General features: G+C 41.7%; 1 protein-coding gene across 7 annotated transcripts in view; it reads left to right on the top strand.

Moving 5' to 3' along the window:
• Window positions 1-23,444, top strand: part of SMARCAD1 (SWI/SNF-related, matrix-associated actin-dependent regulator of chromatin, subfamily a, containing DEAD/H box 1) — a 63,809-nt gene that overhangs the window by 24,301 nt on the left and 16,064 nt on the right. For 5 of the 7 annotated variants that reach the window (XM_061583004.1, XM_061583010.1, XM_061583008.1 and 2 more), the window contains 5 exons: window positions 6,504-6,595; window positions 7,595-7,678; window positions 9,071-9,155; window positions 11,715-12,109; window positions 22,091-22,293. In XM_061583004.1, the coding sequence (XP_061438988.1) occupies window positions 6,504-6,595; window positions 7,595-7,678; window positions 9,071-9,155; window positions 11,715-12,109; window positions 22,091-22,293 (859 nt within the window). Of the gene's footprint in view, window positions 1-6,503; window positions 6,596-7,594; window positions 7,679-9,070; window positions 9,156-11,714; window positions 12,110-12,381; window positions 12,754-22,090; window positions 22,294-23,444 lie in introns of those variants that run through there. The other 2 variants (XM_061583005.1, XM_061583011.1) reach the window with 2 other exon arrangements.

Here is a 23,444-nt window from a genome sequence, read left to right as displayed (position 1 = left end):
AAATTCCATGCTAGCAATAATTAGGAAAGGTATTGAAAATAAAACAGCCGATATCATAATGCCGTTGTATAAATCTATGGTGCGGCCGCATTTGGAATACTGTGTACAGTTCTGGTCGCCTCATCTCAAAAAGGATATTCTAGAGTTGGAAAAGGTTCAGAAGAGGGCAACCAGAATGATCAAGGGGATGGAGCGACTCCCTTACGAGGAAAGGTTGCAGCATTTGGGGCTTTTTAGTTTAGAGAAAAGGCGGGTCAGAGGAGACATGATAGAAGTGTATAAAATTATGCATGGCATTGAGAAAGTGGATAGAGGAAAGTTCTCCCTCTCTCATAATACTAGAACTCGTGGACATTCAAAGAAGCTGAATGTTGGAAGATTCAGGACAGACAAAAGGAAGTACTTCTTTACTCAGCGCATAGTTAAACTATGGAATTTGCTCCCACAAGATGCAGTAATGGCCACCAGCTTGGATGGCTTTAAAAGAAGATTAGACAAATTCATGGAGGACAGGGCTATCAATGGCTACTAGCCGTGATGGCTGTGCTCTGCCACCCTAGTCAGAGGCAGCATGCTTCTGAAAACCAGTTGCCGGAAGCCTCAGGAGGGGAGAGTGTTGTTGCACTCGGGTCCTGCTTGCGGGCTTCCCCCAGGCACCTGGTTGGCCACTGTGAGAACAGGATGCTGGACTAGATGGGCCACTGGCCTGATCCAGCAGGCTCTTCTTATGTTCTTATGTTCTTGTGCTCATCTGCTATGCCCACTGGCCTGTGTGTGTTGTTGTTTAACGCCAGATCGATACATAATAAGACCACTCTCATCCATGATTTGATTGTGGATGAAGGTGCTGCTTTGGTGTGCATTACTGAGACCTGGGTGGGTGAGCTGGGAGGAGTTGATCTGACACAGCTTTGCCCACCTGGATACTCAGTGCAACACCAGCACAGGCTGCAGGGACGGTGGGGAGGAGTTGCTGTCGTCTACAGAACTTCCATCTCTGTCACCAGGAAACCACTCTGTCTTGGAGCTGGATGTGAGGGCCTGCACCTGGTGTTGGGCCAAGGAGACAGTAAACTAGGGTTGCTGCTGGTGTACCATCCACCCTGCTGCCCAGCAGCTTCTCTGAGCTGGCGGAGGCCGTCTCTGCTTTGGTGTTGGAGGAGCCCAGAACGATAGCGTTTGGTGACTTCAATGTCCATGCTGAGATTGCTTCTAGTGTTCCGGCTCGGGACTTCATGGCCTCCATGATGACCATGGGATTGTCTCAAGTCGTCACTGCCCCGACGCATAGGGCAGGACACACCCTCGACTTGGTTTTTGCTCCAGATGGAGGGAGGGGTGGTGTGGACATAGAGGGGGTGGATGTCACCCCATTGTCATGGTCAGATCACTTCCTGGTGAAGTTTAGACTTATGGCTGCAACGCTTCCTTGCAGGGGTGGTGGACAGATTAAGATGGTCCATCCCTGGAGCCTAATGGAATCCATTGGATTCCTGAATGCCCTAGGGGAGTTTCCAGTTGATAGAGCAGGGGACCCTGTTGAAGCCCTTGTCACACTGTGGAACAGTGAGGCGCGTCGGGCTCTTGACACGGTTGTCCCCGAGCGCCCTCTCCGGCATTGTGGAGCCCGGTCTGCACCTTGGTACACTAGTGAGCTAAGGGCAATGAAACAGGCTGGATGACGGCTAGAGCGCAAGTGGCGAAAGACGTGCTGTGAGGCTGATCAGGCACAAGTAAAACATCCCAACCGTGCCTACTGTGTGGCGGTGAGGGCGGCGAAGAAGGCCCACTTCTCTGCCTCCATCGCATCCTCAAGTAGCTGTCCGGTGGAGCTTTTCCGTATTGTCAGGAGTCTGTTGACATCAACTCCAGGAAATGGAGTTTTAGACCCTTCGGAGGCCCACTGTGAATTGTTTGCTAGGCACTTTGAGGGTAAAGTTGCTCATCTCCATGGCAGTCTTGATGCTCCCTCCACATCTACTGTAGTCCCCAATGAGGTGTCCAGTACAAAGTCTGCTGCAACTTCTTGGGAATGGCTTCAGTTGATGCGGCCTGATGACGTAGACAAGGTACTTGCGATGATGTGGCCAGCAACATGTCCTCTTGCTTGCCCTTCTTGGCTTATTAAAGCTTGCCGATGGGGCTTGACCGAGTGGATCCAGAGTGTGGTCAACGCATCATTGCGGGAGGGAATGGTTCCGGGCGCCTTGAAAGAGGTGGTGATCAGACCACTCCTGAAAAAGCCCACCCTGGACCCATTGGTTTATGACAACTACTGACCGGTTGCAAATATCCCCTTTTTAGGGAAGGTGATGGAGAGGGTTGTGGCACAGCAATTGCAAGTACTCTTGGATGAAACAGATTATCTTGACCCATCCCAGTCTGGGTTCAAGCCTGGTTATGGGACTGAATCGGCCTTGGTTGCCCTGATGGATGACCTTTATTGGGAGAAGGACGGGGAGTGCGACCCTGTTGTTCTTACTTGATCTCTCAGCAGCTTTTGATACCATTGACCATGGTATCCTTCTGGGCCGACTTGGTGAGATGGGTATTAGAGGAACTGTTTTACAGTGGTTCCGATCTTATCTCCAAGGTCACTCTCAGGGTCATTCTCAGAGAATAGCATTGGGTGACTGTCTTTCAGCCCCCTGGCAGTTGCGCTGTGGAGTGCTGCATGGTACCATCTTGTCCCCCATGCTGTTTAACATCTATATGAAGCCCTTGGGAGCAGTCATCAGGAGATTTGGGGTGAGGTGTCAGCAGTATGCTGACGATACCCAGCTCTATTTCTCCATAACATCTGAATCAGGAGAGGCCGTGCAAGCCCTGGACTGGTGCTTGGACTTGGTGGTGGGCTGGATGAGGGCCAATAAACTGAGTCTGACTCCTAGCAAGACAGAGGTGCTGTGGGTTGGTGGTTCCCAAGTTCGGATAATTGGTCAGTTGCCTGCTTTGGATGGGGTTGTACTCCCTCTGAAAGAGCAGGTCCATAGTCTGGGGGTGTTCCTGGATCCATCTTTGTCACTAGAGGCCCAGGTGACCTCAGTGGCTAGGAGTGCCTTTTACCAGCTTCAGCTGATAAGACAGCTGCGGCTGTTTCTGGACCAGGTTAGCCTGACCACTGTTGTCCATGCACTGGTAACCTCCAGGCTGGATTACTGTAATGTACTCTATGTGGGGCTGCCCAAGGTTGGTCCGAAAGCTGCAGCTGGTGCAAAATGCAGCGGCAAGACTTCTCACTGGGGCAGGGTATCGCCAACATGTCACCCTGCTGCTGAAAGAACTGCACTGGCTTCCCATTTGCTACCGGGCCAAGTTCAAAGTTCTAGTTTTGGTATACAAAGCCCTATACAGCTCGGGACCAGGATACCTGAAAGATCGTCTTACCCCTTATATACCAAGCTGATCACTGTGCTCTGCAGGTGAGGGCCTCCTGCAGATACCATCTTATCAAGAGGTTCGTTTTGCAAATATAGGAAACGGACCTTTGGTGTGGCAGCACCTACCCTGTGGAACTCCCTCCCCTTAAATGTTAGACAGGTGCCATTATCTTTTCGGCGCCTTTTGAAGACTTTCCTCTTTCATCAGCCCTTTTAAGTTGAGACCTATCCCAGTCTGCGTCTGTGTTAGAATTGCTTTTAATATGTCTTTTAATATCTTTAACCCTTTTGTTTTTTAAAGATGTTTTTAACGGGGTTTTTTAAAATGTTAACTTTGTTTTGTTTAAATGTATTTTTAAGGTCTTTTTATGATGTTTTAAGGTGTTTTTAGTGTTTCTGTTTGCCGCCCTGGGCTCCTGCTGGAAGGAATGGCGGGGTATAAATAAATAAATAATAATAATTTGCATACTGTGTAATGTCTGAAGAAGCACTTCCATTTGTCTGTCCTGCATCTTCCACCATCCAGCTTCATTGAATGACTCCAGATTTTATTATGGGAGAGTGAGAAAAACTTCTGTGTCCCTTTTCTTCCCATTGTGGTAGCCTCATATATTTGTATAGAGCAGTGGTTCCTAAACTTTTTGCCCCCAAGATGCAGTTGAAAATTACTGAGGGTCTTGGCAGACCACTACATGATTTTTTTGCCTGTTGTAGCAATTGTAATGTGCTGTGCTAGATGCAGTATGATTTTTAATTCTATTTTTATTGCTTTGTTCCATAGCATTCAAATTGCAATATAATATAAGAAATAAAAGAAGAAATGAAAATACAATTAAAAATCAATATGAATGTTTAATGGGATGGATGTGCCATCCCCAGTTTTCAACCACAAACACACCACAGACCCCCTGAATGAAGCTTGCAGACCACTAGCGGTTTGCAGACCACCGTTTGGGAACTCCTGGTATACAGGCATTGTGACATTGGCACTTTTATTTTTAATTTTTTAATTCCTTTCCTAGTGATCCCCAGCAGATAGTTTACATTTTTCACAGCAGCTGAGTCAGTATCTTTGTTGAGCTATCTACCCCAAGATCCCCTTACCTGGTCAGTCACTGCCAGCCCAGACCTCATCAGTTAGGATTTTTTTACTCCCAAAATGCATCAATATATGCTTGCTTATATTGAACCACATTTGCATTTTAATGCCCATTCGTGTTTAGAAGGATCCTTTTTGAGTTCTTTGCCATTTTTGTTTTAACCACACTAAATAATTTGGTATCATCTGCAAATGTGGACACCTCACTGCTTACCCTTAACCCTAGATCACTTATGAACAAGTTAAAAAGCACTGGTTCCAATACAGATCTTCAGGAACCCAACGGTTTGCGTCCTTCCTTTACTGATTCCTAAGTTCAAATATATGATACCATCTACAATTTATTTCTGTGCCTGATTTTTTACATGAATATTGGTTGAGTTCCATTTCATTTACTCAATTTGCTCTGAATTATCAAGCTTATTTTGAATGCTAGGTATCGGCAACCGCACTTGGGGGTCCCACTGCAGAGTGCATACAGATATGTTGGTATCTTCTGTGGAAGTCAACTTTTTTGAAATTATTTACAAAACAATCCTTTGCATATTAACCCATAAGTGTCTTGCTTACTCCTAGGGAAGTACACATAGCAGTGTCTCTGATTTTGGGTACAAGTTATTTCAACTGTATATCTCTTTAGTATTCCAAAGTGTGTTGTATTTTTTGTTTTGTCCCTTGGCTTTCTTAGTTTAGTCCAGATTTTTTTCTAAAACAGAAATTGTACATCTTGCTTATAGTCTCACAGATGTGTATCTGTTTGACAGCAAACATTTGTGGAAAACATTGCAGCTGGTCTTCCTGTGTATAAATGCATAGACATGAATAAACATGTCTAAGCATAAGGGCACAGTGCCTCTGATTCTGGACAAGTTTTAAAAGGAGGAGGAATTTCTGAACATCTGCTTTTCAGTCTTAAACTTTTGTGTGTGTGTGTTTTGTGGGGTAATATGGAAGAAAAACTGGCACGTTTTTATTTATTTTATTTATAAGAATATTTCTAAACCATGAACTCAAAAACATATGGCAGTATACAATAGAATTGATCTGTTTTTGACTGCTTGGTTAATCTGAAATGAACACAGTAAAATTACACCAGATTTCTCATAATAAATATCAAATCAGTTGTCTTTAAAGCCTGAATTGAATAGTTGTTTCTTAATAACCATTAATATATAATTTTGATAATCATGTACTACATGATATGTGTCTATATACCAAGGCTTGTTGACCTCACTAAATGTTTTATAAAGTGTAGCTCTTCCATAACGATTAGGCTGTGGCACATATCCAGCAAAGCCATTTACACACATGGAGGGGTTGCGCACGTACAGTTTTTGACTTTTCAGTTATGGCATAGCAGCACAATCATTCCTCGTGTTTCAAAAGTAGCTTGTAATTTATATTGTGGTGAGGGGGATGACTTCTATGCAGTAACAACAAAAACCCTAAGCAAAGCAGGGAAATAATCTCAAGTGCACAAAATAATGAGATTATGCAGTCATCTGGATTCCAGTTTGTCTTTACTCATCTAAAAATGTGCAAAGGTGTTGAGTATTCACCTACTATTAATTATTAACATTCTAGCATAACCTTGTCAAAATCAGGCTGCAAAATCATATTTATGTTGTGCTGGTTTAGAAATTGTTTAAGATACTTCCTGGTGCAGTAGACATAAGACTGTGTTTATGTAAATATGTCTCTTTAATTTTACTTAATGGCTTTAATATGTAATGGGGAAACATCAGGACAGAGTGAAATTATACTTCTATACTTGACCACATGTATAGGAAATGGGCATTAGATTTTTAAAATGTATGAGGATGGGCAAGTCAGAGTTAAGCATTTTTTAAGATCATGAGACTTAAAAAGTTCTTCACTGGAGTCTATTCTGTTTTAGCTGTTTATATAATAATTTAATTAAAGGACATTTGGAGTAATTGCCAGAAATAACCTAAGCTTTCATATTGGACTGCATGTAGTTACCGTTTTAAAAAAATATATAAAACCCCTCTTTATTTTAAAAGGTGGATCTCGCAAAAGGAAACTTGAGGAAAGTGCCGGGGATGGTGCTGAAGATAATGATGACCAAAATACAAAGAAGAAAAGGCCTGATCCTGTAAGTAGTTGGTTATATCTTCATTTATGTACAGATACCCAAACTAGCATTTGTATGCCTTGCCAAAATGTTCCATCTGTCTTCACTTTTTCTGAGGTAATTATTTGTGAAATGACTTTTAGAAATTAAATGTTATCCTAAGCATATCTCTTTTATACACTGAATTTTCTGTATTTAATGCACAGCTTGGCAGCCACATGTCCAATTCAGTTTACGGGGGGGGGGATTACATGCAGCAGGGAACTCCAACTCTACACTTTTTTGTGTGGCCTCAAACCTCTTTTTTTCTAAATAGATAAAGTTTTCAAACCTCATGTATGGTGATAGAATTGTGTTGAATTGAAAATGTGAAATACCTGGTCCTTCTGTTGGAGGAAAGAAACTTTTGAAGTTAAGCCATATCTGCAGTTGCTAAATATAGAAGATCAGCTATATCTGACTACATGAAGAATTTTTCCAGCACGAGGATCGCATTGCCTTCTAGGCAACCTACCAGGGGCCACAGTCCAGTAGTGGGTGGGGACAAAGGCAAATGTGGATGGAGCAGTAGATGTAAATTTTGCCCTTTGTATGGCGGGTAAGCTTTTACACACACTCACACACACTTCTCTGTTCTCCATCCAGGCAAGCAAAAGGCATTGTCAAGAGTTCAAAAACACATCTCCAACACAGCAAAGCACTCAGAAAGCAAAGCACTTAGGGTGCAATTCAGAGCCAGTGAGAGTTGTGGCCTGGGGTGAGGGGTGTGGCTATAGAGAGGGTGTGGTGTGGGGAGAGTCCCGGAGGCCAATAGAGAGGCTTGGGCTGCATTGGCCTCCAGGCCTGAGGGTCCTCACCCCTGGGCTACAAAATTGTGGTTCCTACAAATTACCTGTTTTCGTTATGTGGGCAAGTATATCAGATTGTGATATTTGTAAGACTGTGTTTTCCTACTTGGTGCTCGTCTAATTAGTGGAATAAGATGAACTCTAAAATAACTGGATCATTTCTGAATTGTAGTTACAAAGCCCTGAAAATCAGTGGGAGAAGCGTGAGAATTTGGTAAGCAAACTGCACAAAGAATTTCCCAGCTTGGATAAAGAGGTATGTTGTGTTTGCCCAACAAGCATGTTTTATACCACCTTTATACAAAAAATAATACTTCACATTCTAGCTGCTATTATTAGCTGTTGCTCCTTTTGAATAAGAATTTTGGGTTGCATAAAGGAAATTGACTAGATTACGTTTGGCCCTCTGGTGCACAGAAATATTTCTGTGACGGGGTGCAAAATATACATTCCCCTCCTATCTGGCAGTTGGAGTGTAGGCACTCAGGAGTACTTCAGAACATAACCAACACAACATTTTGAACCAAAAAAGCATCAGCCCCTCCTTCTCAGTATTGTGCCCCCCCCAAAGCCTCTCCTGAGGGTGGTGGACCCTTCTGAATGCAAGTGGCTCTAGGGAAAGTGGATGGGTTACTGAAAATTGGGTGGAGCCACCTTTTGTAAGTTGGAGCTCCTTTAGCCCACTGCATTTGTCCCATTCATGAGGGTGCTAACACAAGAGGCTTTAAAGGTACACAAGTGGGTGGAAAAATCACCTGCCAACCCCTTTCTACTAATGCTTCTCTTTTGGCTTGCCCTTTTGCCTAGAAGCAGTCCTATGCACACTTACTTTGGGAGTAAAGTAAGTCTCATGGAATTCATTGAGGCTTCCTACCCTGTAAACATGCAAGTATAAATTCTAGTTTAGGCTTTTGTTACACTATTTTTAGTAACTCTGATTAATAAAGCTGAAGTGTGGTTTGTTACTTGTCAAGCTTTTTGGAGACAGAATTGTTAGAAGGCATAATGGTTTAAAAGCAACCAGATGCATCAAAATGTTGCAGTGTGAAGTGTTCCCGCTCACAGTGCCTGCCAGCCAGCCAGCCACACACTTTTCTAGGATATGCCATTCCATTATCCCCCACCTCTAGTTTTCTATTCTCCCTCCCTCCCTTCAGACCCTCAGCATTCTGTGGCCATTGAGTATGCTGAAACCTCACTGGGCTGTTTTGAGCCCCCCTCCTTTAGATTTTTAAAAGTCTTTTTTGTACCTCTGCAAACCTTCCTGTTGTGCATGGATGGTGTCATTCTGGCTACAAAGGCACTCAGAATGGTTTTGCTACTAATAAATATAATGCTTACGCAATCTAACAAAAGATTGAATGAATAATCAGTCCACATTATGAAGTAGAATAGAAAGCTGTTACTAAGTTACAAGATAGTCTTGTAAACAAATAATGTGTAGCATTCTGGAATTTGAAGTTGGAATTTGCTAGTTTTTGATATGGAGTACTTTCAGCTTTAATTGGATATAATATGAAGATTCCTGAAGTGTCTGTTCCTGGCTTTAATATGCATAGATGTAAGTTTGTTCAGCTGTGAGAAAACCTTGCTATTTATAGGCTATTCTGTGACTAAATAGGATTTCTTCTGAATTTTTCTTAATTAGGAGTTGAGAGATGTACTTCGGGAACACAACTGGATATTCCAGGAAGCTTTTGAGTCTTTAAAAGTATTTATGGAAGATCAAGAGGGTAAAGATAATTTTCATTCATCTATATCTCCCCTAAGGTTCTCTATCTGTCCCAAGGAGCTGCATTTCCTGTTATATGTATGGAAATAATTTTTAATAGGAAAAATGACTATGTCAGATGTTAATTTAGCAATTTACCCTTTAAAATGAATGATTTTATGGTAGAATGAAAGTTGAGGAACTATAAGTGATGTAAAGTTTGAGTGAGAACTGTGCAGCTAATGTGGGCAGAACTATTGCAATATATATTATAATAATGCAATCTCTCCTTTGGTGAGAGCCTTATATATGTGTGCCTAAAGCCTTCAAAGAGACAGTTCAACAATAGTTGTTTCTGTTAGCAGTCCCTCAAGTCATATCAAATAACTCTCTGAAATGTTCTCTGACCCCCACAACTGACTTCTGGAGAGGGCATGGATAACGGAGATTCTGCTATGCAAAGAAGAGCCCAAAAAGTCACGAACAGAAGCAACTTTATAGCAACTTCACATGCCTGCCATTCTTTCTATATATTTCCCCCTTTTTGCTCTTCATTCCCTTCTCCCCAGGTGGAGTTTATTAATTTCAGTGGGTCTACTCTGAGTAGGACTTAGCAATGCACTTAAAATAGTAAATTGATGCATCAACTGAAAGGTGTGCTGGGGAAAGAGATTAGGCTTGAATGTCTTGACTGTGAGTGGCTTTAAGTTTATTATAGATAACAAGACAAATGCTGGAGCACATTTGTTTATTTTAAAATATTTATTTCCTGCCTTTCTGCTGCCACTGAGTGGCATAATTATGTAAAATGTCAATACCCTAGCCTCCAGTGTTACTGCAGTTGCAGTGGTTGCTTCATTTGTTGTATTTCTGCAGTAGTCATGGGGGGGCACCCTTGGAAGTGTGCTATATAACAACCAGAAACATGTAGTACTGGATGTTTTTGTCCAAAGGGCGGGGGGGGGGGTTCCCCTCCCCTAAGCACCTGAATGGTCTGTAACTCTTGGCTTGTCCCAGCAGCCAGGTGACTTATGGAAGCTTTGAGGGGGACAGTGATGTAAAATGTCCATCCACTTCTTACATGTTACTGATGCTGTTCTACCAGCCGCTCTTTTAAGAAATTGCACTACTAACATTTCATTAAATATAGGTATACTGTTTAAGGTTTCTCATAAAATGAAATTATGAGCACACTTAAATGTTCAGGCCAGGATCCAGAGATGTGTACATGCGAACTTGAAGCAGTGGAATTTTTCATTTTCCCCTTTGAACAGCATCCTTTCTTACCTGCACACAAACTCTTTCTCTCTTGCACCCCCAAACACAAAATGTCACAAAATCCTGTCACTTTTAAAAGCAGTTTGCCATATGGGTGAAGAGCTGCTGTTTGAGAAACACAAGTCTAAAGCTTCCTTTGGCTCATCGTTTTTGGATTCTGTCTTCGGTAAATTGAAGCAAATTCATTAGCTATTGTTTCATCTGCCAACATAGGGATTCCTTTACCTTTTAGTTCAGGTATTGCATGAATGGAATTAATTGCTGTGACTGTGGTAAAATGTAAATGTACTGCCTTCAAGCTGATTCCGACTTACGGCAACCCTATGAATAGGGTTTTCATGAGGCTGAGAGGCAGTGACTGGCCCAAGGTCACCCAGTGAGCTTCATGGCTGTGTGGGGATTCGAACCCTGGTCTCCCAGGTTGTAGTCCAACACCTTAACCACTACACCACAGTGGTAGATGTACACATTACCAACTTTTATTTAAGTATGTATGTACTTGTTAGATTTATAAGACATCCGTATAGTTAGTTCTCTCTAGGGTTTACAGACACATTAAAAACGCAAATAACAATCCATCCTTTAAACTGTAAATTATAAATAATATAATATAAATAATATAAAACAGATAAAAAACAACCAACTTAGACACAGCAGTTAAAAATATTTAGAAACAAAGAGGGAATAATTTGGTTCAAGGATCTAAAAGCACCAGACAAATGTACCCATTGCAATTAAAAGGCCTGGAAGAACAAAAAGATCTTCACCTTGCACCATAGCCTTAAGCAATATTTATAGCAATCATGAAATATTACTAAAACAGCAGCATGTTTTATTGTTGCTGAATATATGGTCATCACATTAAAACAAATTCAGATACAAAATGACTTTTTATTATTAAAACTCTCAACCAATGTACAATTTAGTGCACTGCAGTTAGTAGTGCAATGTAGAAAGAAGCAGTGGCTATTTAGTGCCCTGATTTAACCAGTTTTCATCTATAGCTTGGGGTTAAAAAATGTATTGCTGTTTTTAGAGCTTATTTCTACCCGATATGTGATACTGACAATAATATTTAAGCTTTTAAATAGGATTGTGCAATCTTCTGTGATGATTGTGACAAGTATCAGAGCTGCACGATGCAATCATGGGGAAACTGCCAAATACTGGATAAAATGTTTTTGAATAAGGACATGGTAGCATATTCCAGAAGATAGGCATTGGTACTATGCAGTTTCCTGCCTAATCTTTACTGTCTGCTTGTAAGTTCTCTGTGTATGGTTTTTTTTTAATGTATATACAGATACCCAATATCCTTCCAAAAATGAAGTTTCAAATGGAAAAGGGGTCTCCATTAATAACAGTCATTATCATCAGAATGACACTAATGTCACACTCAAAGAGAAATCTTCCACACAATCTGAAAATGGCTTCAGAAAAAAAGAAAAAAAGAAAAAAAATTGGAGTACTAAAAGAGACTCACAAGATTTGGAATACGAGTCTGCTTCGGAAGCTGGTAGCTCCCTTGATGAGGACTATGGCAGTGGTGATGAAGTGATGGAGGATGGTTTCAGAGCTAAAATACTTAGTTTCCTGCAAGATGCTTCACTGGGTGAACTCACTTTGATCCCTCAGTGTTCTCAGAAAAAGGCTCAGAGGATAATAGAGCTCCGTCCCTTTAATAGTTGGGATACTCTGGTAAGTCTGCATTCATTTTTTTTTAAATATCTACAGCATTATAGTCAAGGATGTCTTAAATCCAAAAAGACATAGATAGGTGGCCTTTTCCTGATTAGGCTAAAACACTATACTTATTCTAAGCCAATAGCATTTCAAATAGTGTCAGATGACCTAATTTTGAATGAATTAAGGGGTGATTTTCCTGAAAAACCCAATCTGATTGGCTGGCAACACTGTCACTCACTCTTGAGCACCGAAACTTGGTTCATTTCACTGTAGAAGAAGAATTTAGAGCTTTCATTTGGGAGGCTGTTGTTTTCTAGCCTGTTCTGATCTGCTGTGGCTGAAAAACCTTGCAAAAAGCACGATTGTGGCAGAAGTTTTACTGCAACTACTTCAGAGAATCAGCAACCACCTTCCAGGGTTGCTGCATGCTTGAAGATGCCAGGATGGATATTATAAGCTTCACTGTTTGAAGAAACTGTTCTTTTGATGATTTTTTGTGGTGGTGGTTCCCTCTTTTTAAATCATTCTGTCTTTTTAACACTGGTTTTATTAACTAAGCAATGTGGCCATTTTATGGAGTGCTATGACTTCTTATTTTCAAAAGCAATGCCAGAAAACCTTAACATAAGAATGGAAAGAAGAAAAACTAGCTAACAGTGAGTACTTGGTGCAGTGTCCCAGTCGTGGGTACTATTTATTTCAAACTTTATCTATAATTCTGTGCTTCAAGCTGTATATGTTCCAGCAAAGTGAACAGCCTCTAGCCTGAGCAGACTGATTGTGTGATTGGAAATGCTAATAATTCAAAGGGAAAGTTGTGGAATTCCAGTATTTCTGACTCTGTGAATTCTGTTTGATGTGGTTTTAGATAAATAGTAGTAGATGGGCCCTTCTAATCGTTAGGTATTGTGCGGACTGTATTCTTTAAAGTAATATTCCTTTGGGAGAGTGATTGGAGGGGAATTGCATTTTTGTACATACTCAGTTTTTATTTATTTTTAAAATCATTTTTATATATGCTGTGCTACTATCTGTTTCATCATAATAGACCCTAAGATGACTTGGTCAAGTTTTTGAACAAAAAAAATATACTCATTTATATTTCAGAATGTGCGTGAAAGAAAAGTGCAACTTTACAGAAATGCTGCTTCAGAGACTGTTTTGCCTGAAGCCTTTGTCTTTGAACAGAACATCTGTCCATTTGGGAGCATGTTGAACTTTGCCTAGACAGGTTTTTTGCAAAAGGAATTGCTAAAGGGCTGCCACCCTCTGAAATAGCTCCATACAATTAAGCTATGTGGGCCTGTTTGGATTAAAAATCCCTTTCATAAAAGGTGTGTTTGTCAGCACCCAAAGATGTACATAGTTGCTACAGCTACATGCATGCCCACAATATTAATGAAATGCAGCAAATTAGAGATCTGGAAAGTTTTTTAAGAGTAGCTTTTAAATGTGCTTAAAGCAGACTCTACAGCAGACCTGCAGTTTTTGCTACTAAGTTGTAAGATGGTATTTTGCAACATGTTTAATTCTAGTCTTACTTTGCCAAATGCTAATAAGAAACAAAACAGTTCTAGTCTGTTTTCAACAGACACATGTTAGAAATGTTTTATTTTACTTTCTCTTTCTCATGTTTGGTCCCTGGTTAAAAATAGCCAAAGCATATGCAGTATTGGCAAGGCATTCTATAAACTTAAAGTTGCATGCTTACATTATAGCTTGAGATGTCTTTATGGAAATTATTCATGTAAGCTAGAGTTCTTGAATCAGTGTGAAAGAGCATGATTTTAAATTGTGGGAAAGGTGCTTTACTAGCAGAAAAGTGTTTACTTAAAGTACATTGGGTTGGATCCAACTGAAGGGGCTCCTTCCAGAGCAAGGACACCCTTGAATGCAAATCATTATGTTCATTTTGCCTGCTTATACTCTTGTGGGAAGAAGACGTGTCTAACATTTCTCAAAGGACATTAATGCTTAGGATAGAATAGTGGGATCTCATCTGAATTAAAATATTTAAAACTATGCTTAGTTTATTTTACTCTCAGACAAAAGTGTGAAGGCTGAAACAAATGCACCTTAAATATAAAATGTTACAGTTGCTCACTTTCACCATGTGAAATTCGGGGGGGGGGTGTAGCTTTTTCCCCACAGACATGGAATATGTGATGCCTTTTCTGTTGGGCAAGCTGTTTGCAAGAGTCAGTTCTTAGAAATAGACCAGCAATCACTAGGGTGTACAAAGCCCTTTGCACTGCAATTCTGACTGAAAATGGTAGAACTTCGCTAAAGTGAAGGTTTGATTCAGAGATTTCAGAGACACACAAACTTCTGAACATATTCAGTTGAAGCCAGCTGTGTTTGGGGAGGGGCTGTAGCTTGGCAGTAGAGCACATCTGTTGGCATGCAGGTCCCCAGTTCAATTACCCACAACTGCAGTTTAAAAAAAGTAGAAGAGGATGCCCTCAGAAAACAAGGCTGGGAAGAACAAGTGGCAGTCAGACTGAGCAAGATGGGGTCTGACTTGGTTTAAGTCAGGTTCTTAAGTACATAATTAAGCACTGTCAGATGCAATGATCTAAACTCTCTTCTATTTAAATTAATGGAACGTTTAGCCAGTTTGTGGCCATGCTTAACAAATGGAAGAGTGTTTAAACCTGAACAGCTTGTCGTCTATAAGAGTTCCATCTCACTCACCAAGCACCATGTTCATTCAGTTACTGGCCTGGAGTGTTTGCACCTTGTGTTGGGCCAGAGGGACAGGCTGGGAATCCTTTTGGTGTACCGCCCACCTTGCTGCCCAATGGCTTCCCTAACTGAGCTGGCGGAAGTGGTCTTGGATATATTGTTGAGGTCCCCCAGACTAATAGTACTGGGGGATTTCAACATTCATGCCGAGACCACTTTGTCTGGCGCGGCTCAGGACTTCATGGCTTCCATGACAGCCATGGGGCTGTCTCAATATGTTAGTGGTCCAACACATGTATCGGGGCACACTCTAGACCTTGTTTTTGCTACTGAGCATGGGGAAAGTGATCTGGATGTGGGGAGTTTTACAACACTCCCTTTGTCATGGACAGACCATTGCTTGCTGAAGTTTAGACTTTCAGTAACCTCTTCCCTCTGCAAGGGTGGGGGACCTATTAAAATGGTCCGCCCCCGGAGACTAATAGATCCTGAAGGTTTTCAAAGGGCTCTGGGGGATTTTCCGGCTGATAGGACTGGCGCTCCTGCTGAAGCCCTGGTCGCTCTGTGGAATACGGAGATGACCCGGGCTGTAAACACGATCGCTCCTGCATGCCCTCTCCTGTGTAGAGCTCATACAGCTCCATGGTATACTCCGGAGCTGAGAGCGATGAAGCAAGATAGGAGGCGGCTTGAGCGGAAATGGAGACGAACTCCTGACGGATACAATTATGCGCTGGTTAGTGCTTCGACTAAGCTCTATGTAGGAGCAGTGAAGGCAGCTAAAAAACATCATTTTGCTGCCACTATTAAATCATCTCTTTGCCGCCCAGTGGAGCTCTTTCGAGTTGTCCAGGGGCTTCTCCATTCAAACCCTCCGGACACGGTGGAATCATCGGAGGCCCGCTGTAATCAGTTTGCCGATCACTTCCAGAATAAGATCACATGTATCCGCCAGGACCTAGACTCTCAAGTTATAGCAGCAGATCCTAGTGAGATGTCCGGAGCACAGTCTTGTCCTGTTTTGTTGGATGAGCTTCAGTTGGTTCAACTCGAGGACGTGGACAAGGTGCTTGGACAGGTACGTGCAACCACTTCGGTACTGGATCCTTGCCCCTCCTGGCTGATAAAAACTAGCAGGAATGGAACAGGTAGCTGGGCCAAGGAAGTGATAAATGCCTCTTTACGAGAGGGAGTGGTCCCGGGCTGTCTGAAAGAGGCAGTGGTGAGACCACTCCTGAAAAAGCCTTCCTTGGACCCAGACAATTTTAACAGCTACAGGCCAGTGGCGAATGTTCCATTCCTGGGCAAGGTCTTGGAACGGGTGGTTGCTGGCCAGCTCCAGGCGCTATTGGATGAAACTGATTATCTAGACCCATTTCAATCCGGTTTTAGGCCCGGTTTTGGCACCGAGACAGCCTTGGTCGCCCTGTACGATGACCTATGTCGGGAAAGAGACAGAGGGAGTGTAACTCTGTTGATTCTCCTTGATCTCTCAGCGGCTTTTGATACCATCGACCATGGTATCCTTCTGGAGAGGCTCGCGGAGTTGGGAGTTGGAGGTACTGCTTGGCAGTGGTTCCGCTCCTACTTGGCAGGTCGTCTCCAGAACGTAGTGCTTGGGGAACATTGCTCGACACCGCGGGCTCTCCAATATGGGGTCCCGCAGGGGTCAGTTTTGTCCCCCCTGCTTTTTAATATCTACATGAAGCCGTTGGGAGAGGTCATCAGGAGTTTTGGAGTGCGTTGTCATCAGTATGCTGATGACACGCAGCTCTACTTCTTTTCATCTTCAGGTGAGGCTGTCGATTTGCTGAACTGTTGCCTGGCCGCGACAATGGACTGGATGAGAGTTAACAAACTGAAGCTCAATCCAGACAAGACGGAGATGCTGTTGGTGGACGGGTTCTCTGATCGGATGGTGGATATATACCCTGTCCTGGACGGGGTTACACTCCCCCTAAAGGACCGGGTTCGTAGTCTGGGAGTCTTTTTAGACTCTTCCCTCTCACTTGAGGCTCAAGTAGCCTCGGTGGTTAGGAATGCGTTTTACCAACTTCGGTTGGTAGCCCAGCTACGTCCCTATTTGAGTAAAGAGGACCTTACATCAGTGGTACATGCTCTGGTAACCTCACGTTTGGATTACTGTAATGCGCTTTACGTAGGGCTACCTTTGAAGACAGTTTGGAAGCTACAACTAGTGCAAAATGCGGCGGCCAGATTGCTGACAAGGACCAAGCGGTCTGAGCATATAACACCTGTTCTGGCCAGCTTGCACTGGTTGCCAATATGTTTCCGGGCTAGATTCAAAGTGTTGGTATTAACCTGTAAAGCCTTATACAGTGCGGGACCACGATACCTGTCGGAACGCCTCTTCCGATATGAACCGGCCCGTGCATTACATTCCGCTACGAAGGCCCTCCTCCGGGTTCCAACTCACAGGGAGGCCCAGAGGGTGATGACAAGATCTAGGGCCTTCTCAGTGGTAGCCCCCGAACTATGGAACAGTCTCCCCGAGGAAGTACGCCTGGCACCGACTCTGCTCTCCTTCCGGCGCCAGGTCAAAACCTTCCTATTCTCTGAAGCATTTTAAGTTACACTGATTTACTTTTAAAAATGTTTATTGTATTGGATTGTTGATTGTATTTTAGTATTATTTTGTTATTCATTGTATTTTTATGCTATTTTATGTTCACAGCCCAGAGAGCTATGGCTAGTCGGGCGGTATATAAATTTAATAAATAAATAAATAAATTGTGTGTAAACTGGGTATATCCTAGTATTCATGAGGCTGACGTTGGAAAACAGCTGAAGGTACTTCTTGTTGTGACTTGGAAACAGATGTTAACAATCTGATATGAAACAAAATGGGTGGTTTTTATAACTTCAGGTGCATTATTTAAAGATTACAAGTTTTACCTTCATGCCAACCTGAGCTTTAGGCATTTAGAATAATTAATAGAATTTTTAATCTCCTATTTAAAATATCTTTGTGGGTTTTTAACACCATTTCTACTCTTGGTGGTTCAGTATTGCTTAAATGCAAAATAGTTTGTGAATATTTAAACTTACTTTCAAAAGGTTTCACCAAAACAACAAAATCAAAGCTACACTGAGTTCTTGAAATAAATGTGCTGAAATGCAGTTGTTAAATGGAGTGCTTCTTCATAATGGATTTTTATGTTACAAAGAAATTAGTGAAAAATGTAAGCCTTTGTCTGCTGTACTTTTTATTGATGTTATTTGCAGGGAATTCTTTATATGCATCAAATTTTAATACTCTCCCATCTACAGCCTGAAGTGGCTCAATGTGTTCCATTTTATTTATTTTATAAGACAATTTCTAGCCCCCCTTCCTCATATATGCCAGGGTGGGCCACAGCACAACAAAACAGTAAAGTAACAGTATAGTAAAACTAGTTCAACACATCTATTAAAAACAGATAAAAATACAGTGTATCCTTAAGGAATCACAACGGGGCTCCTCACTTGGAGAAGTAACCCCCCTCCCCCCCGGAAAAAAAAAGCCCAGGCAAGCAAATGAGTGCCAAGGGAAACCTGGCATCTCAAAATGACAAAAAATGTCAATCTTAGTCATGCCTCTAGAAGGAGGACATTCCACAGTCAGGGCACCAACACAGAGAAGGCTCTATCCTATGTCTGCACATGATACCCTTCTCCTAATGGTGGAATAATGAGAAGGGCCTCCTGTCCAGATCTAACAAAATGGGCAGGCTGATCTAGAGAGAGGTGTTCCTTCAGGATTTTGACTGTTCTACCACTTCATTCTGTCACCAGTGTAGATTAAACCATACTTTTCCTTTGTACTAAATGTTAGAAGAGTTCCTTTTTAACTCATGGTGATTTTTCAGGATGCTTTTAATGGGCTTTATAGCAAGCCATAGTTGTGAAACAATCCTGGCAAAGCAAAATATGAGATTAACGCCCATAGAAATCAAGTAATAGATGCTATATCATACAAATTTGCAATAGTGAGTGCAACAAAAGACTCTTACAGCTTTGGGATTAGGAAAATATTAACTTATTTTGCATTCTGTTTCTCATATCCCTGTTTAGACAAGTATGGAGGGTGGTTCTCGGGTGCTAGAGGCAATCTTAGAACTGTAGCCAGATCTGTGACAAGTATTGTCCATGTTGATTATCTTGACTTTGAAAGGGCATTCTTCCATTACATGAGGGAGGTGCAGGAACATGAAGACCTTACCTGCATGTCTGTCTTTGCCATGTACTTAGGCATTATTTCTAATCTTCTGTCACAGTGGTCCATGTTGCAAACTGGTGGATCATCCTCCAGCAGATCAGGAGGAGTATCTACACATATTCTGTTGTTCTTTATTTTCAACGTTACTAATGAATTTAGTAAATATGAGGTTACTAATTGTCTTAGTATTTCTAACTGGGGATTTGAGCATAGGTTTCCCCCTACCCCATGCATCCTTCACCACAGCATCACATGGGTTCTTGCTAAACTGTGGTACAATTACCACAATTATAATAGTATAAGAAACAATCTGCATCTGTTCTGCTTTTTAAGCATCTAATATTGTAATACAAAATGAATGGATTCATACAGAAATCATATCCACTTATTCTTTTAATAAGTAGCCTGAATACCACATTTATTCTGTTCCTTGTAATTAATTGAGAGAGATTGCTGTAAAGTTACTTTGTGGATAATGATCCTTAGTCTCTCATCTGTAGTTCAGACACGCACGATAAATAAAACCATACAGTACAGACTTTAAAAAAAAGTTACAGCACAGCTATGTCTTCAACTCTGTATTAATAGCGCCCTCTATTGTTGAAACATAAATCTTCCATTTTCGTACAGTGGTTTAAATGTGATCGCTAAAAACTATACTGGGGTTGAAAAATGTAGTGAGTTCGATCCAGACATACTCTTCCACAAACATAATATACTCCATTCCAATGGAGGCTCCTACTGGAGAGAGATGCAGGAAGGCAACTTTTTCTCTTTCAGCCCCTCATGCCACCTCCCACACTGTTCTGGAGCAGCTTTTCAAGAAGCTTCAGGGACAAATAGAAGTTGGTGAAAATATCTCTCCCTGCTCCCAACCCTGCCTTTGACAAATGTGTCCTGTGTATGGAACTCTAATCATGGGAAGTCTGGATCCAACCGCCTATTTTTGTAGTTCTCAGTGTGAGATAGCTCACCCTAAGGGAGGCTTGATCACCTCCCTGACTATATATACATTCTTGTTTTTTGTGGACCAGGAAGTGGAGATTGTTTTCATAAAATACAATTGGAATAATATGCAAAGTCAATCTGACAATCAGCAAACCGCCACCCTTCTAGTCTGATATGTGTCTGTGTTGTCTGTGTGTCACTCTAATGGATCTTCAAACTGATGGCTGAGATTTCTGTCTTCATCTTGCCTTTGCCAACTCAGAAGGAACTCTTAATACTTAGGGAGGCATGCTGGGACAAAAAGAGAAAGCTATGAAATTTAAGTGCTAGGGCACAAAATCTCAAAGTGATGAAAATGTGTTTACCAATAAATAAATATTCGTTTAAGAGTTTATAGAAATATGCATATTATTGTGACACTTTAAATTTACAACTATCACTTAATCTTTTGTTGATGTCAGTGACCACCATCACCCCAGCTCATATAGAGGACAATAAGTGACCTCATGAGTACAGTCTCTGAGCATGGTTTAATTGAACCATCATTGCTAGATGCCACTCATAGATCTATTTTCCATGCATAATTAAAGCCTTCTAGGTTTTACCACCTTTTGTAATGGTGAATTTTCATAAATTAACTTTGCTTTGTGTAGATACTAATTATGTGTAGTTGATGACTGGTCATGGGGAGCTTCTCTTGCCATAGGCCATACATCCTCCAATATGTAAGTTGTTGCCATTCACTTCTGTGTGTGGGGGGAAAAAGCGCTGCAATTGGAGACAAAGCTTGCTTCTTATGGAGTGTAGAGGTTCAGCCCTTCAAGATAAAGTTTTTGGGGGATTTTGCATAATTTTTAAAAATATTTGCTCCCATATATAGCAGAAACACCAGGGAGGCACTAGAAGACAAACAAAACCAGGGATATAAAAAAAACCTTGATGTGCCAAGGTCAAACAAAAAGCTGCAAAACATGGATATCCACTATTTAGATATTTATTCAATCCTCATGCGTGTCAAGCCAACAGGACCTTTTCTCAAGGGCAGTCTTGAAAACCTTGACAATAACTTTTTTTGCAATATCCAAGCAAAGCACAGGCAGATTTCCTATGTTTTACTTGGAAGACAAAAACAAAATTCAAAGTGATCTTGATAGGCTGGAGCAGTGGGCTGAAAACAACAGAATTATATTTAACAAGGATAAGTGCAAAGTTCTACACCTAGGAAAAATAAACCAAATGCACAGTTATAAGATGGGGGATACTTGGCTCAGCAACACTACACGCAAGAAGGATCCTGGAATTGTTGTTGGCCACAAGCTGAATATGAGCTGAACAGTGTGTTGTGGCTGCAAAAAAGGCAAACACTATTTTTAGGCTGCATTAACAGAAATATAATATCCAAATTGCATGAAGTACAAGTTCCCCTCTACAGCACTGGTTAAGCCTCATCTTGAGTACTGTGTCCAGTTCTGGACACTGCACTAAGAAGGATGCAGACAAACTGGAACGGGTTCAGAGGAGGGCAACAAAAATTATCAGGGGACTAGAAACAAAGCCCTATGAGGAGAGGCTGAAAGAACTGGGTATGTTTAGCCTGGAGAAGAGGAGACTGAGGGGAAATATCACAGTGCTCTTCAAGTTGTCACACAGAGCAGGGCAGGATCTCTTCTCAATTATTCCGGAGTGCAGCACACAGAAAAATGGGCTCAAGTTACAGGAAGCTAGATTTCAACTGAACATCAGGAAAAACTTCCTGTTAGAGAAGTATGGCAGTGGAACCAATTACCTGGGGAGGTGATGGGTTCTCCAACAGTGGAGGCATTCAAGAGGCAGCTGGACAGCTTTAACTTGGATTCCTGTGTGGAGCAGGGGATTGGACTCAGTGGTCTTTTAGGCCCCTCCCAACTCTACTATTCTATGATTCTATGAAATATCTAAATAGTTGATATCTACACTGTTTGCTGCTTCTTGTTTGACCTTGGCATCTTGAGGTTTTTCCTCCCCCGGGTTTTGCCTGACACGTATAGCACAATGTTTTATAAGAATAATTGAGCACTAAGCAAACATTTGAGTTCCTTCAAGCTCAGTTTGATTTTTACTGAAGTAGTGGCTATTTCCCCCCCCCCCCCGATCTCTCTCAGTTTACAAAAATGTGCAAGACCAATGGATTGTCAGAAGATATTATATGGAACTGCAAAATATTGTTGAGAGAGAGAGACGTTGTATTAAAGCTAATGAACAAATGTGAAGAGATCTCAAATAAACTGACCAAGCAAGTGACAAGGATCACCGGCGATACTGGAAGTGGATGGAACATTGAGCAGCCTTCCATTCTGAATCCAAGGTTGGTAGGATTGCTGTTCAGTAAATGTTATGTAAATACAGAAGAGATGAGATGTAATAGTTGCTAGAAGTTAGGGTTCCAAATCCTCAATGAGGAAACTGCTTTTGGAAAATAGCCAACACCCAGCAGCATCCATGTGCCTATTCATTCACAGCAAATCCTAGAGTGCTGCTTAGAATTCCATTGTTTTTCCTCTCTTTCCTCAGTCGTCGCCGGGACCACATCACGCCAGTGTTGTTCGATCTACACTGGCTTCCAGTTGTTTTCCGGGCCCAATTCAAGGTGTTGGTATTAACCTTTAAATCCCTATACGGTCTCGGCCCAGTTTATCTAAAGGAGCGCCTACAACGCCACCAATTATGCCACCCGACAAGATCGGCCACACAAGGCCTTCTCTCAGTCCCGCCAACCAAATCAGCTAGATTGGCGGGAACTAGACAGAGGGCCTTTTCAGTGGCAGCCCCCACCCTCTGGAACTCCCTTCCACAAGATCTTTGCACGCCTCTTCCCTGAATATGTTCCGCAAGGCCTTAAAGACCTGGCTTTTTCAACAGGCTTTTGAGACTTCTGGGGAGGCTTAATGTTCTTATGATCGAAACGCCTCCTACCCTGTATTGTTGTTATCTTAATTTATATTGTTATATTGTATTTTATTGTATTGTATTTTGCTGCATTTTACTATATGTACGTCGCCTAGAGTGGCCACCGGCCAGATAGGCGACACATAAATTAAATTTTATTATTTTATTATTATTATTATTATTATTATTATTATTATTATTATTATTATTATTATTATTATAGTTGTTCATTTTTTGAAAGTATGGTTCAGAGATCCCCAACCTGCAAAATAGGTGGGGGGGGGTACTGTCAGTGCTCTGAACCCAATAGGTAAAACAGTTACAAACATTCCCCAAAACAAATGAAACACAGACAAAAACCCTCTCTCAAAAAAGCCAACCACCCAAACAACAAAAAATTCACGTTATAATATATAAATGCAAGGGGGGGGGAGGGAGCCTTGCTGTTTGCCAAGGGGGGGTGTCTGAGGATGTGTTGCCCATGGGTGCCACATTGGGGGCTCCAGATCTATTACAATTTTTTTCCTTGCCTTCAAAAACCATGACAGGAATGTCCCACTGTCGTTAGGT

Source organism: Rhineura floridana, chromosome 9, assembly GCF_030035675.1.
Source record: "Rhineura floridana isolate rRhiFlo1 chromosome 9, rRhiFlo1.hap2, whole genome shotgun sequence".
NCBI lineage: Eukaryota > Metazoa > Chordata > Lepidosauria > Squamata > Rhineuridae > Rhineura > Rhineura floridana.
The sequence above is the reverse complement of the archived record's forward strand: the minus strand, read 5'-3'. Positions and strand labels throughout refer to the sequence as shown.